Source organism: Alnus glutinosa, chromosome 5 (genome assembly GCF_958979055.1).
Source record: "Alnus glutinosa chromosome 5, dhAlnGlut1.1, whole genome shotgun sequence".
Classification (NCBI taxonomy): domain Eukaryota; kingdom Viridiplantae; phylum Streptophyta; class Magnoliopsida; order Fagales; family Betulaceae; genus Alnus; species Alnus glutinosa.
This window is the reverse complement of record NC_084890.1, coordinates 13,924,704-13,941,965: the sequence shown is the minus strand read 5'-3', so window position 1 is coordinate 13,941,965 and position 17,262 is coordinate 13,924,704. Positions and strand designations below refer to the sequence as shown.

At 35.7% G+C, this 17,262-nt stretch overlaps 1 protein-coding gene and 1 long non-coding RNA gene across 2 annotated transcripts; both read left to right on the top strand.

The window, feature by feature from the left end:
• The first annotated feature begins 964 nt into the window (after nucleotides 1-964).
• LOC133868998 (uncharacterized) lies at nucleotides 965-4,450 on the top strand. Its single transcript, XM_062305985.1, has 6 exons — nucleotides 965-2,642; nucleotides 2,712-2,880; nucleotides 3,110-3,304; nucleotides 3,399-3,479; nucleotides 3,744-3,849; nucleotides 3,962-4,450. Exons 1-6 carry the CDS (start codon nucleotides 965-967, stop codon nucleotides 4,448-4,450), a joined length of 2,718 nt encoding a protein of 905 aa, XP_062161969.1.
• An 11,476-nt stretch (nucleotides 4,451-15,926) lies between these two features.
• On the top strand, nucleotides 15,927-16,348 carry LOC133867577 (uncharacterized). The gene is made up of 2 exons (XR_009900110.1): nucleotides 15,927-16,025; nucleotides 16,139-16,348. It is a non-coding gene; the product is annotated as an uncharacterized LOC133867577 (long non-coding RNA).
• The last annotated feature ends 914 nt before the right edge of the window (nucleotides 16,349-17,262 follow it).

Genomic DNA, 17,262 nt, shown 5'->3' with positions numbered 1-17,262 from the left:
TAGCAGCAATAAAGAGAAATGTGCTAAGCTAGAGGGCCTCCTACTCGCACGTAAGTAGAATTTTGATGGTGGAGGGGGCCATTTTACTGTAAATTTGACAAATTCTCTTAATAATGGACAATTTCAATAATGTAGTTGCCTTTTTTCCTTTATTCTTTAATTTAGTGTTTGTACATGGGTCTATTTTTTTTTTTTTTTTTGTATTTCAAAGCATAAAGTAATAATAATCATATCTATTGGCCCAATTGTCATAAAATATTTGCACAATTGTTAGATCCCACACACCCCGATAGTGCTCGTGCGGTGTATGAATAGTTTACTTAGGTTTTCATTGGATATCAAAAGCTAAACATGCTAAAACTGAGTCAATGATTAGGTCTTGAAAGAAACAGAATTGTCTTCTACCCTTAACTTTTGGTCTTCAACTCTTACAGTATATATGTTATGAATGTTAGGCAATTATTGTATTCCTGTGAATTTCTAGAAACTTGGTTATTGGGTCTTGTTCATATTGTTGATATATAGCTTTTGGTTGAATTGATAGTAGATGAGTTATACAAATTTCATTGGTTGATAGTTTTGGTTGTATTGTTGACATACTTTGGTTGAATAGTTGTTTACTTGGTGATCTAGGTCTAATGCTAAAGTGTGGTTTAACCTTGGTTTTTAGTTAGTCAAATTTTATTAATAAAAAAAATGAAAACAAAAGAAGAAAAAAAACAAAGCTAATAAGTATGAATTGATTAAGGAAACCTTAAAAGCCTTAAACTAAAGCTTTTCAAGATATATGCCTACAATTTATAGCAATTTTTTTTTGAAATTGATAGTAAACTAAAAACTAATCAGTATGAATTGATTAATGAAACTCTAAATTGATTAAGCCTTAGCTTATTTTAAATTGAAGATAGATTTATATATCTCATTGTGTTGGTGTTGCTGTTGTGTACTGGATATATCGAAAAAGATGGACAGATCTTGGATTACGAAGACTCGAGGTACGAGGGAATACAATAATGGGTGTAATGCATTTGTGGCATTTGCAGTTCGTAACTGCAAAACACCTGATGGTAAAATCCGTTGCCCTTGTAAGGTCTGTCAGAATAACCGTCGCCACTCGCCCGATATCGTCCTTGAGCACCTGACGGCGGGTAGAGGAATCATGGTCAGTTACAGAAATTGGTTCTTGCACGGTGAGATGACCGTGTATAATCCTGATGCAGCCTCTTCTTCGAACCTTCATCCAACAGATGTTGCCAGTGCCAACAGTGTAGAACAAGGTGGCGACATGCAAACAATGTTGCGTGATGCATTTGGCATGCATGAGGTTAAGGAGCCCGATCGTGAGCCACAGTGTGTTGATCAGGTGGGTGTGGAAAATGTTACAGAAGAACCAGCTGAAAGTGGCGCTCAGAAGTACTATGACCTGCTAAAAAAGGCGGAGAAGCCACTTCATGGGGGTACTAAACATAGCAAACTGAGTGCTACAGTACACTTGTACAACTTGAAGTGCATGGGCGGACTGAGCAACAATATTTTCTCGGAATTCCTTCAGGTCATCAATCAGTTGCTGCCTGCATGTGATGACGCTTTGCCAGCTAATACGTACGAGGCAAAAAAATATCTCAGTGACATGGAGCTCGGGTATGAGAAGATCCCTGCGTGCCGTAACGATTGTATGTTATTTTGGAAGGCTAACCAGGAACTAGAGTCATGCACCGTTTGTGGAGAATCTAGGTGGAAGGATGAAATTTATTTGGACGAGGATGGTCAACCCACATCGTCGAGAAAGAAACGTCCGATGAAAGTGTTGCGGTGGTTTCCACTCATTCTACGCCTACAGAGGCTTTTTATGTCGGAACATACTGCACCCCATATGAGATGGCATGAGGAAGACCGTACAAAGGACGGTGTGTTGAGGCATCCGGCCGATGGCGAGGCATGGAAGTCGTTCGACATCCTACATCCAGAATTTTCAGCCGACAGTAGGAATGTTAGGCTTGGTCTGACCTCGGACGGCTTTAATCCGTTCGGGAACATGAGCACCTCTCACAGTACTTGGCCAGTCATGCTTCTTCCATACAATTTGCCTCCTTGGATGTGCATGAAACAAACGTCATTCATACTATCGCTGATTATTCCAGGACCAAGTTCACCTGGCATGGATATAGATGTGTACCTCCAGCCATTGATTGAAGAGCTACAGAAATTATGGAACGTAGGGGTGCGCACATATGATGCCTTAAATAAACAGAATCTTCAGATGCGGGTGCAGTTGATGTGGACGATTAATGATTTCCCAGCATATGCAGATCTGTCCGGGTGGCCCAACAGGGGTGAGAAGGCATGCCCTGTCTGTATGCATTCAACATGGTCTAGACGGTTAAAACAAGGGAAAAAATTTTGTTATATGGGACACAGAAGATACTTGCCAATGGATCATCTTTGGAGACGGAACAAGAGGGCATTTGACGGCAACCAAGAACAAGAAAGTGCACCCCACGTGCAAAGTGGTGATGACATCCTGAGACAATTGGAGGGGATGATATTTGGGGATGAAAGCGCGGGCAAGAAAAGAGAGAAGAAGCGGAAGAAGAGACGAGCGGCAGAAGATGCAACTGAGAATGTCATTTGGAAAAAGAAAAGTATTTTCTTTAGATTGCCGTACTGGAAAAATAATTTATTGCTGCACAACTTTGATGTCATGCACATAGAGAAATATGTGACGGACAACATACTTGGTACAATTCTCGACATCAAAGGAAAAACAAAAGATGATTACGCAGCCCGCAAAGACTTGCAAGAAATGAATTTCAGGCCTCAATTGCATCCGTTCACAGGTGAGGATGGTCAAACCTATTTGCCTGCAGCTTGTTACACAATGTCAGACGAAGATAAAATAAATTTTCTGAAGGTGATAAAAAAATGTAAAGGTACCTAACGGATATGCATCAAATGTTTCTCGATGTGTACGCCTCAAGGAACGTACGATATCGGGCCTGAAGAGCCATGACAACCACGTAATAATGCAAGTGCTTCTCCCTATTGCATTGCGCCGCTCACTGCCAGATAATGTGGTTAGACCTCTTGTTGAGCTGTCCGCATTTTTCAGGGACCTCTGCTCAACAAACTTAACCCAAGAGGACATGGATCGGTTAGAGGGTAGCGTCTGTGCCACTTTGTGCAAGATGGAACAAGTATTCCCCCCTGGTTTTTTTACTAGCATGGTTCATTTGGTTGTGCACCTTGTTCGTGAGTGCCGACTCGGCGGCCCCGTACAATATAGGTGGATGTATCCGGTAGAAAGGTAAAATTTATGTACGTATATTTATTAATTTAGATTGGTATGAGTTTTATAACATAATAACTAATTGACGTGAGCAACTAATATTCATATGTAGGAGCCTCGGGAGGTTCAAGTCTACTGTGCGCAATAAGGCAGCTCCGGAGGGTTGCATTGCAGAGGGTTACATAGCAACTGAGTTGGTAACGTTCTGCTCGCGATATCTAGGTAACGCACCAACCTTCCACAACAGACCCCAACGGAATCCAAATGGTCCAAAGGGGGCAAGAACAAGAGTCAGCCTTAACCGTCTTCAGTTGAGCCAGATTCACCGATATATTATTCTCAATTCTGACGAGTTTCTTCAACTGAGGACGGAAGCTAAAACAAATTTAGGATGTGTTAGATTTTATAAAGTGGACTTGTGAATAATAGATAATGACCCAACAATTTTGAATTGTAGGGTGCACATGGATACGCTAAGGCGATCATGCGGTAGGGGGCGAACTACGGACGATCAATTGGAAGCCCAACATCATCAGCAGTTTTGTGATTGGTACCGTGACTACGTAAGTTTAATGTTTGTAGTGCTTAGCTATTACATGTTCAGCTTTTGGTTCACATAAACTAACCGAACTATTTAACTTTTTTATTTTTCATTTTACTTAATTGTGCTCGTAGGTCGATCAATTGGACTCTAAACGTAGGGAGGAGATGGGCGAGAAGCTGGTTATGCATTGTAGGGGCCCGAAGGAGATAGCAAGTAGGTTCAACAGATACGTGGTTAACGGCAAAATGTTTCGCACTGTTGCACATGATGTGGGGAAGAGAACACAGAACAGTGGCGTGTGCGTGCCTACCGTTGATGGCTTGACGTACTACGGGAAGTTAACAGATATAATTGAGGTCGAGTATTACGATAGGACTAAGTACGTCATGTTCAAGTGTGATTGGGCGGACACCACGAGAGACAGGAGATATAAGGTGGATGAGTACGGCATGGAACTTGTCAGCTTCAATCGCCTTGTTCACAGGGGAGACCTGGTGACTGATGACCCATATGTACTAACTTCACAAGTTGACCAAGTATTTTATGTTGGAGATGAGAGAAACCCAGGTTGGGCTTGTGTTGTGCGGACTAAACCCAGGAACGTCTACGACGTTGGTTAGAGTGAAGGGTCTCATGATTCACTAGACACCTACGAGTGCGAGCCGGTGCTATTAACCAGAAATAGCAATCAAGATCCAAGTGATGAATTTGACCACGTCCGAACGGACTTAGAGCCAATCTTAGCGTATGTTATTCAATAAAACTTGACTAATTTCCTATTATTTATTTTTACATTTATTGGTAATTGCTAACGAATTAGTGAATCATTAATACATATGATAATGATTAAAGTGTGCATTAGGTTAAAAATATAGTACTCATTTTAAAATAATTAAAACCAATTCATGTTCATGTGCATCATGTATATAGCATTAATTTTGGTACGTTGTGTATTTCGCAGGTTACCATAGCACTTGACGAATATTCCACGTCTCGCTTGAATGTTAGATAGTCTGTTTGCGGCAATTCAGGTAATAATTAAAGACTTGTTTGTGTGGAGTTATTTCTTTTAATGTTGATGATACTTCTTATCTTTTCACGCGTTTCTCCTAAGTGTTGGACCTAATATGATGCTATTGTATTGTTATTTACTAAGTGTGTTTCTTTTATCATGTGTGTGTGTATATATATATATATATACAGAGAGAGAATGCTGTTGCGCAACTATTAGTTGTTGTTCACGTATCTGTGGTGATGAAACCGACTGATGCACAACTATATTATTTCGAGTCATTGATTGTGTTTTGCGTATAATGTTTATGTATACTTTGATCATATATATGACAAAACAAATATTGGTTGTATGATTTTTAATAGTTGTGATTGACGTTGATAATGTATATTGTTATGATTGTTGTTGGAATAGATGTTCGTGTGTAGCATGTACAAATATATAGCATTAATTTGGGCACGTTGTGTATTTTGCAGGTTATCCTAGCACTTGACATATATTTCACGTCTCGTTTTCATGTTAGCTCGTATGTTTGCGGCGGTTCAAGTAACAATTAATGATTTTTCTGTGTGATATATTTTTTTAATGTTGATGATGTTTCTTTACTTTCTAGGCGTTAATCCTAAGTGTTGGCCTTAATAGCACGTCACACGTATTGTTGTTTGCTGAGTGTGTTTGTTTTATCATTGATAGGTAATATGGAGCATGCTGTTGCGTAATCGTTGGTTGCTGTTTACTTATCTGTGGCAAGGAAAAAAGCAGCTTCATGCAGAACTTTGATCATATATATCAAAACACAACTATTGGTTGTATGATTTTATTTGTTGTGATTGACGTTGATGATCAATGAGGAAGTATATTATTGCTATAATTAAATGTAAAATGTTGTAATTGTTGATGAATTGATGGGAACGTATAAATTTTTGTGATTGACGTTGATAATCGATGGGAGTGTATATTATTATGATTGTAGTTGGAATTGTAGCGAATATTTTAATGTTTATTGTAATTCGTTTATCAGGTTCACTAGAAAATTATTTGGGAGATTAAAAAATAAAATAAAATTTTTTTTTATCCCATTCTAATTTTGTGGCGTGCTAAATAAAAGCACGTTACTAATATTGTAAGGGTACAGGTTACTAATATTAGTAGCCTGATTAAGGTTTTCACGTCACTACAATATAGTAACGTTCAAATTGCGTGTTACTAATATAGTAAGACGTCATATCTAGAGTATAGTAACGTGATATTTACCACGTTACTGTACTCAGTAACGTGATAAATGTCACGTTACTATACTCACAACCTTTACATAAATTATTACTACGTTTACTGGCGTCTTATTCGCACGTTACTATATATTTACTAACGTGAATTTTTTATGCGTAAGTATTTACTAACGTGATGTCTATTTGGACGTTACTAAAATTATTTTACTAACTATGGGATTAGGAACGTGAATATAACGCCACTGACTTCAGGTTACTATAGTTTACTAACGTGTAAAAGGCTTTTGCACGTTAGTGAACCCAGGTTACTAAAACCATTAATTTTTGTAGTGGCAACTGAACACAATGTTTCACAAGTCTCACAGAATGCCCAAATCACAATCACGATTAAAGCTCGTTCGGCTAGTTGAGTTCCCGGTTCTCTAATAGATTGACCGGCAATAATACCTACAGCTTCTCCCAATTGGACCAATCGATGTTGAGCCATGGTGTTTTAAAGAATGCCTTGATTGCATTCTTGATCGAACCTCATTCAATAGAGATGTTCATGAAGTCAAAACCGAGACCCTTGATCGAACCTCATTCAATCGCCGCAATGCAATCTTTGTGAAACCCTAATTCTCGATTGACCGAGACTAATTCCCATTCAATCGAAACAAATGTACCTTTTTTAATTTCTTAACCAAATTACTCATTAAACCTCAGCTCTCCACATCTATATAAGACCATTGAACCACAAATTTCATATATAGGGTATGGAGGCACATTTTTTTTTATGAATATGGCACATGTTTTTTGTTCATGGAGAGATACCAAACCTTCCCAAGCATAAATTGAAACTCAAACCTCTTGTTAATTGTAATTAAATCATACAACCTTTAGGTATTGGAGTCTCAACTTGTAAAGGAAATTCTATAGAAGAAATGATAGAGCTCTGGAGCTATTGCAGTAGAAGAAAAATTGGTCGTTTGTTGGGTATAAGCCTGGTTCTTTTCTTCAAAGATTTTGTATGTATAGACTGATTGTAATTGTTTCTCCTATAATGAATAAGTTTCCTTGGGTTGGCTGTCCCTAGAGTGTTTTACTTTTGAAGAATTCTTAAAAACTTTCTACTTTGTCACCAAAATCCATGTGTCAAATTTATTTTATGTTTTACTTGATTTTGGTGATTGTTATTATGGTTGTGGAACTTTTATTTGATTGTGATTATTGGAAAACGCCTATTCACCCTTCCCTCTAGGTGTCATTTGGGGTCATTGTACGTTCTTCAATTGGTATCAAAGCGAGATTCACTCTGTTAGTACTAACTTCCTAAGTGAATTCCTTTGACTCCTGTTATCAGTGGAGAAGTCTCAATCTGTTAGAGCAATTATGTTTATTGGAAGGTACGCATGGGAACATTCCTTAATTAATCATTGGGTGAACGAGTTTGGATTTCTATTGAAAAAGGTTGGTCTATGTAACACCCCGGTCCTATATTGAGAATAGATAAATAGCTCACATAAAGTGAGTGGTTTATAAGAAATAGTCATGAATGTTAAGTCCCACATTGTCTAGTTACTAGGTAAAACTAAGCTTTATAAAAGATTCTGGGAAGCTTCAAAATTGACTAGTCATTTTGGGGTAATATCGCAGATCTGGCTAGCGCTTTTTCCTGAATCGTTACAAATGGTATCAGAGGCACCTATTAACGACAGGTCATGTAGTACTGGAGCACCTCATGACGTGTCCCTAACGAGAACGTCAGGGGTTTAGGGGGGGAGTTTGTAACACCCCGGTCTTATATTGGAAAGAGATAAATAGCTCACATAGAGCGATTACGTGGTTTATTAGAGATAGTCATGAATGCTAATGATGAGTGCCAAATATTGTATATTTAGACCCCTTAATTTGGAAAGAGATAAATAGCTCACATAGAGCGATTACGTGGTTTATTAGAGATAGTCATGAATGCTAATGATGAGTGCCAAATATTGTATATTTAGACCCCTTAATTTGCACTTGCTAAACTTTTAGTTTTGTTATTTTCTGATTTTTTTTTTTGTTAATTTTGGTGTTTTAATGTTTTGCAGGTCATTAAGAGAAAATAATGATATTTATGTAAAATTACAAAGAAGCGAGAAAACAACCTAAACCCTAGGAGTACTGTTGCTGACCGGATGAGAGCCACAAACGTTTTTTTTTTTTTTTTTTTTTTTTTTTTTTTTTTTTTTTTTTTTTTTTTTTTTTTTTTTTTTTTTTTTCAGTTTGTCTTTACAGAGCTCGTGCGGCGCAGCATTGGAGAGAATAATATTTTTTACCAAGACATGGTTTCTTTTCAAAGGGGAGAAACACCGAATACAGGTTTTCCTCATAAGGAAAGGCAGCGCAAGCTTCAAGATAGACTGAACAGAAGGCACTGAACCAAAACACACGGGTCTTTCCAAAAAAAGACTAGCAGCACCGATCGAATAGAAAGAGACGTTTTCTTTGCTGATGGAGCGCGGCGCAACCTAGAGCTGTGCATGAGTGTGCCTTCTACACGTTCCTTAATTTCCATACCTGGGCACTGAACCAAAACACACGGGTCTTTCCATAGCAGGGAGGCACCGAATTGACCGAAAAGGACCAGCAGCTCGATCTCCATGTGAACTGGCAAGTTCTTGCCAAGACTGGCAGTAGTGAAAACGTACAAGGGATTGGCAGCAAAGAGACACATTTTTTCTTAAGGAAAGAATAGCACCGACTTACATGGACATTATTTGATCTCCAAGCTATCTAGCATGCACCGAATCCAGGCACAAAGGGGCTGCACGTACACGTCTTTCTCAAGGATTGAACCACCGAGACACTAGTGTATTAGTAGTATCTATATACTTCTTTTCTTTTCTTGTAAGAACTGAACACCTTTGAGAGGAGGCGCAAGACTTGCTTTCTTCTAGCACGTTCTCCTTTGTAAGTACTCTTTTTTTCTTTTCTTTTCTTTTTAATAAAAGTTAGTATGTTGAATTTAGTATTGAGTGACTAAATCTTTAACTAAGGTTGAAGATGAAATTTTGCCATTGATTACACTCACATTTTTCTTTGAGAAGAGGCGCAAGACTTGCTTTCTTCTAGAACGTTCTCCTTTGTAATTTTTTTTTCTTTTTTAATATTAATGTTTTTAATAAAAGTTAGTATGTTGAATTTAGTAATGAGTGACTAAATCTTTAACTAAGGTTGAAGATGAAACCTCGTCATTGATTACACTTACATTCTTGTTATTTTATTTATATAATTTCGATGTTTATCAAAATATTGTTCGGGTCCAATTCAGTTAATTGATTTATGTCTTTTGATAGAATAATTATTTGTTAAAAGTTGGATATTCAATGTGTTTCAACCGATGGATACATCAAATCATTCGATTGAAAAATGATATCCATTGTGATTTTTATCAATTGTTCTTAATCAGTTTAATTTAGTTTATTATTTTGCATGAAAAAATTCCAAAAATTCGAAACTATGTTAAAATAGAATTAGTTTAAATAGAAATTAATTTTCTCAACGCAATTCCCTGTGAATTAGATCGACTTTGCACTTATACACATTATATTTCATATGATTCGTACGCTTACGAGTATTTTAAAAGTCAAAAGAGTTAAGTCTCACATTGCCTAATTACTAGATAAAACTGAGCTTTATAAAAATTTTTAGAAAAGCTTCAAAATTGACTAGTCCTTTTGGGATGATAACGCAGATCTAACTAGCGTTTTTTCGTAGGTCGTTACAGTCTAGGCCAACAACTAATATTGACTTGTGGTCTAAGAATGAGTTGAATGAGTGTAATCGTAATAGCAAGCAAGGCCGTAAACAAGCCAAGCTTAAGCAAGTAGTGCATGTGCAAGCTCGGCTCATTTAAATTTATTACGAGCCCGAGCCTGAGCTGAGCTCGAGCTTATTTATCACGAGCTCGAGCTGGGTTCGAGCTCATGGTGAATTTTAAAAATTAAGCTCAAATCAGCTAAATGAGCTTGAGCATGGCTTGAGCTCAGGAAGAGTTTTAAAAATTAAGCTCGGCTCGGCCCAATTTTTTTGTAAGTTATATAGTTTATTTAACATACAAAAAAGAGGGGTGAGCTCATTTAAAAATTAATATTACATTATATAACATATAAACAATATATATTTATATTATATGTTTAATAAACTATATAACTTACAAAAAAAAATGATGTAATGAATTTTAAATATCTAATGATATTATTTATAATATATAATAAAGTGATTACATGTAATATACCACAATGTTATATTATTATATGATCATATAGTCCTATAATTCTATTATATTACATGAATAATATGATTAAGTATCTGGATTGTCATTATATCATATGACTAACAATTAAGTATTGATATTATTCACTTTTACTATTTTATATACATATAACCAATTAATATATACTGACCAATGACTATTGTTATTTGTTACTTAATTTATGCTTACATATAGTATATTGTTTATTAATATACTATATTATAAAAATAAGTTATATATTAACAAATTAAATATATAAATTATATATATATACACACACACGAGTCGATCCTTATACGAGCGGGTTCACGAGCTTTAATCGAGTCGAACCGAGTTTATATGAGTTTGTATCACTTAATAATCAAGCATAATTCTGTGTTCACAAGTAGCTCATTTAATAATCGATTCGAGCACGAATTGAGTTTATTCGAGCCGATCTTGAGTAAGCTTACGAGTAGCCCAACTCGTTTACACCCCTATAGTAAGAGATTGCATGCCATACTCATGGTGGTTTCAAAAAAACGAATTCAAACAAATATCTATGCGTGAAATTGCTAATGAGACATGGTATATAGTTGAAGTCACTCATGAAGAGACCAAATTGTTAAAAAAACACTCTAAAATTCAGATCAGACTTTTGAGTTCTATGCCAAATTGAATAACATTGTGAACTTGAGTTTCAACCTGTAGGAGAAAATTCTTGAACATACACTACAAGAATTTGCTTCATTAGCGTCCAACTTTTTAGCGGCGACTCAAATGTCACCGCTAATAGTTGATTATTAGCGGCGACATGTATAAGTCGCCGCTAATAATCTCATATTAGCGGCGACATTTGTGTCGCCGCTAATAGTAAACAATAATAATAATAAAAATTAATATTAGCGCCGACTTTTGAGTCGACGTTAATATGTCGCTGCTAATAACTTGGCGGGATTTTTTTAGTCTTCGCGGGCTAGTACGAGAAAATATTAGCGGCGACAGGGGTCGCTGCTAATAATGAAGACATTAGCGGCGACCTAAAGTCGCCGCTAATAATGTCTCATTAGCGGCAACAACACAAAGTCGCCGCTAATAATATACTTTTAGCAGCGACGTTATTGTCGCCGCTAATAATCAACAAAAAGAAAATAACAATTTTAATTTTAATTTGTGTATTATTAGCGGCGACCCAAATGTCGCCGCTAATAATTCCACATTAGCGGCCACTATTGATAGTCGCCGCTAATAATCTACTATTAGTGGCAACATTTTTGTCGCCGCTAATAAGTAACGAAAAAACAAATATTAACAATTAAAGTTTTAATTTGAATTTGTGGAAATATATTACCGGCGACCCAAATGTCGCCACTAATAATGCCACATTAGCGGCCACTTTTGAAAGTCACCGCTAATAATCTACTATTAGCGGCGACATTTTTGTCGTCGCTAATAGTTAACGAAAAAACAAATATCAACAATTAAAGTTTTAATTGGCATTTGTGGAAATATATGCACGTTACTAATTTAGTAACATTCAAAATTGTCCACGTTACTAATTATTAAAAATTATATTATGTTTTTAATAGAAAACTAGTTTTTTTCATTTTTCTTTAATTTTTTAATTTGTTTTTAAAAAATAAATTTTTAGTTTCTTTTTTACGAAAAATTGGTTTTTTCGACCGGAGTAATACACTAGGATCGATTGGATAATTCTATTGATCCTATGATCATGTCATGATCGATCACACGTTAGATCGAACCTATAACTGTGTCAAGTTTGATTGATCGGATGTTCCTGTCACAATAGATCGGACCGATGCACTATGATGAATTAGATATTTGATCAAACATTTACTTGTGTCAAGTTTGATCGATCATTTGATCCTGTCATGATCGATTGGACTAGTACTTATTAGGATCAATCGCACGTTTGATCAAACTTTCAATATGTCAAGTACGATTGATCGAACTCTATCACGATTGATCAGACTAATTAATGCACTATGATCGATCGGATGGTCTATCGATTATGTTGATCGATCACGATCGATCGAATGATCTATCGATCCTATTGATCGATCACGATCGATTGGATGATCTATCAATCATATTGATTGATCACGACCGATCGGATGATCTATCACGATTGATCGGATATGATCGATACTATCACGATCGATTGGATGATCTATCGATCCTATGGATCGATCACGATCGATTGGATGATCTATCGATCCTATTGATCGATCAGATGATCTAACGATCCTATTGATCGATCAGATTATCTATCGATCATATTGATCTATCACGGTCGATCGGATAGGATCAATATTATCACAATCGATCGAATGATCTATCGATCCTATTGATCGATCACGATCAATCGGATGATCTAACGATCCTATTGATCGATCCCGATCGATCGGATGATCTAACGATCCCGATCGATCGGATGATCTAACGATCCTATTGATCGATCACGATCGATCGGATTATCTATCGATCCTATTGATCTATCATGATCGATCGGATGATCTACCATGATTGATTGGAATATCTATCGATCTTATTGATCTATCATGATTGATCGGATAATTTATCATGATCGATCGGATGATCTACCATGATTGATTGGATGATCTACCATGATTGATCGGATGATCTACCATGATTGGTCGGATGATCTGTCAAGATTGGTCGGATGATCTACCATGATTGGTCGGATGATCTATCATGATTGATCGGAAGATCTATCGATCCTATTGATCTATCATGATTGATCGGATGATTTATCATGAACGGTCAGATGATCTATCATGATTGATAAGATGATTTATCGTGATCGATCGGATGATTTATCATGATCGATCGGATGATCTACCACGATTGATCTGATGATCTATCGATCCTATTGATCTATCATGATCGATCGGATGATCTACCATGATTGATTGGAATATCTATCGATCTTATTGATCTATCATGATTGATCGGATAATTTATCATGATCGATCGGATGATCTACCATGATTGATTGGATGATCTACCATGATTGATCGGATGATCTACCATGATTGGTCGGATGATCTGTCAAGATTGGTCGGATGATCTACCATGATTGGTCGGATGATCTATCATGATTGATCGGAAGATCTATCGATCCTATTGATCTATCATGATTGATCGGATGATTTATCATGAACGGTCAGATGATCTATCATGATTGATAAGATGATTTATCGTGATCGATCGGATGATTTATCATGATCGATCGGATGATCTACCACGATTGATCTGATGATCTATCGATCCTATTGATCTATCATGATCGATCGGATGATCTACCATGATTGATCGAATGATCTATCGATTCTATTGATCTATCATGATTGATCGGATGATCTATCGATCCTATTGATCTATCACGATCGATTGGATGATCTAACGATCATGTTGATCTATCATTATCGATTGGATAATTTACCATGATTGATCGGATGATCTAACGATCATGTTGATCTATCATTATCGATTGGATGATTTACCATGATTGATCGGATGATCTATCAATCTTATTGATCTATCATGATTGATCGGATTTTTTTTTTATCTATTATGATCGATCGGATGATCTACCACTCAATTGTTAATGTACACCCCCCCCCCCCCCCCAAAAAAAAAAAAAAAAAAAAAAAAAAAAAAAAAACTACCAATTGTGTCAATTGTCCACCTCAAACTACTAAAAAATGTCACCGTCCCCCTAATACCAACAAAAAGACAAAAATAACCTTAAATTTTTTTGAATAAGACAAAAATGTCCTTATAAATTCGAAAAAAAAAAAAAAAAAACTAAAAAATTATTTTTTAAAAAACAAATTAAATAAAAAACGAAAAAGAAAGTTTTTTTTTTTTTTTAAAAAAAAAAAAAAACTAAAAAATAGCTGAAAAATATAAAAAACAATTTTTTTTTAAAAAAAAAAAAACTAAAAAGAAAAAGGAAAAACCAGTTTTTTATTAAATTAAAAAAACAAAACAAAAAAGAAAGCTTTTTTTTTAAAAAAAAAAAAAACGAAAAAAAAAAAAGAAAAGAAAAACCAGTTTTTAATTTTTAATTTTTTTTTTGGTACAAATTTTTATTATTTTATATTTTTTAAAATATTTTTTTAGTTTTTTATTTTATTTTAATAATTTTATGAAGGGTATTTTTATCATTAGGGGGACAGACAGTTTTTGGTAGTTTAGGGGGGGGGACATTGATACAATTAGCAGTTTGGGGAGACATTGACAATAAGGTGGTAGTTTGAGAGGGTTATGTATACTTTTCACAAAAATAAAAAACTTAAATTTGATTTTTTAATTTGAGAATTATCTCAGTTGATTAAAATTTTATTCAACTTTTTTTTTAATCTTTTCTCAAAATAAAAATATGAACTCATTTTTTAAAAAAAAAATATTAGATTTAATCATTTTAGAAAATCACTCTTTTTGTAATTTTTTTTAAGAAAATTATTAACAGAATTTTTGTCATATAGGAAAAAAAAAATTAGTTTTAATTAATTTTTATGTAATTTTTATACTCAATTAGAGTCTTTTGACTCTTTTTGGCAAAGAGGCGCGGGACACGAAAATTTTCGTGTCCCGCGCGCCACACCCCCCCTCCCCCGTTTTTTTTTGGTCAAAATTTTCGAAGTCTTCTCCTTTTTGTTTATCTCTTTCTTTTGCTTTTTTCCTCATTTTCTTTTTCTTTCTTCTTTGTTCGTTACTTTTTCTTCTTTTTTCTGAGAGGCCTAGAGAGGGAGATTGAGTGATGGGGAGAGGAAGAGGGGGATGGGAGGAGGAGAGGGAGATCAGAGAGGGAGAGGGAGAAGTTTATGGTGGGTCGGCCACCGCAAGGGAGGACGCCGACACCGGCGGGTCACAGCCGACGCCGGCGACGCCAAAGAGGGGTTTTTTCGGCGTTTTCCCATAGCCCAAACAAGGGGGATCCGATTTTTGGGTAAGGAGCTTCTAAGATTTTAATTTCGGGTTGATGGGTACCAAATTTTTTGGTAGAAAATCTCTGAGAAAAACGTATTGGTATGGGAAAATAATTTGGGTTCTTGAGGGTTTTCGGGTAAAAAAATTTAATGGGGTTGGGTTGGTAGATATTATGAAATTCTCAGATTTTGATTTTTCACTTGATGGATTTGGTTTTCGGTGGAGAAACCGAGTGGGTCTTTGAAAAAATTTGGAGGATTTTTTTTGGTAAACCGAATGGGTTTTGTAAAATATTTTTTGTTTGCTTGTTTTTTCATATTTTTTTTAATGGTGTGTGGTAGGAGCATCTGATATGCCGGTTACAAGCCCAGCTGCCAAGCCAGCTTAGTCGTCGGCTCCTCAGAGAAGCAACAGAACTGTTCCGAAGGTTCCAACTTCTCAACTTGCCTCCATGAGCTCTGACTTGGCAGCTCCCAGAACACCTATAAAGGGTATGACTAGAAGCTTTGGATATAGTTCCACTATGCATGAATTATAAGAATTTTGTTATAATATGCATGGGAGACTATTGATCTTGACATTGACTTGCTGTAGTAGAATAATATAACTAATGATATGCTTTTAATGGTTTCTATGGATCAGCCCCTGGAGATGCGTCTAAGGCATCCTCCTTCCAGTTTGGGTCCATAAGTCCTGGTTTCATGAATGGGATGCATGTATGCTTATGCTCTCACATCCACTAAATGCAATTTGTTTAGTTTTTTTCTCTACAGAATGGCACTGGACATTTTTCTTAACCTTATTTGATAATTCAAATGATTGCAAGAAGAGCTTCACTTCACTGGTTCTTGGAGAAGAGAAAGGAGGAAAACATGGCTGATGCAGATTGCTGTTATTTTGTTGCAGTTTTCTGCTTTGTTTGTTGAGGGATAAATGTGTGAGGGCTTGTGTTTTTCCTGTTTTGTTTTTTTTTCTAATGCTGTAAGCCCTTTGGGTGGATGGTTTTCTAACTTGCTAGATTATTGTTTGGTTTGTATAATTTTTTTTTCTTCTCATTTTTATTGCTTATATTAGTTCCTGTTTATGGAATCTAATTGCCAAAAATAATGAATTCAAATGTTCAATCATATGAATTCATTTTTTGTGGAATATATTCTTTAAAATTATCTTCTTTTTTGCTGAATATATTTTTTAAAAAATAATATTAAAAAAAATAAGTCCCAAAAAACTATAATTAGTTTTTTCGGATTTTTTTTTTATTTTTTAATCTTTGGGATTTGTTTTTTACTATATATATATATATATATATATATATAAAAAAAATTAATTTTTTTAATGTCATTAGCGGCGACCCTTATGTCGCCGCTAATGGTAAAGGATTAGCGGCCACTTTGATGTCGCCGCTAATAATAGAGTATTAGTGGCGACTTGTATGTCGCCGCTAATAATGTTTTATTTTATTTATTAATTTTTTTAATATCATTAGCGGCGACCCATAAGTCGCCGCTAATGATAGAGCATTAGCGGCGACCCGTATGTCGCCGCTAATGATGGAACATTAGCGGCGACATACGGGCCAAGTTTTAAAGTTTTTAGCAACCACATAAATATTATTAGCGACGATAAATGTCGCCGCTATTTATATATTATTACCGGCGACTCTTTGATGTCGCCGCTATTTATTATTAGCGTCCGACTTTTAGTGACCATCTCATTAGCGGCCACATGTCGTCGGTATTGATCAATAGCGGCGACAAAGTACTCATTAGCGGCAACAAAATGTCGCCGCTAATGAGTTTATTTTTTGTAGTGATAGGATAGTGAAAAAATTCATGAAGTATTTGCCTGAACAGTTTAGACTTAGGGTCACAGTTAATGAAGAAAACAAGGACTTTGAGAAGGTTAGGATATAAGAGCTTGTAGGTTCTCTTCAACCCTGCGGGTTGAATTTGC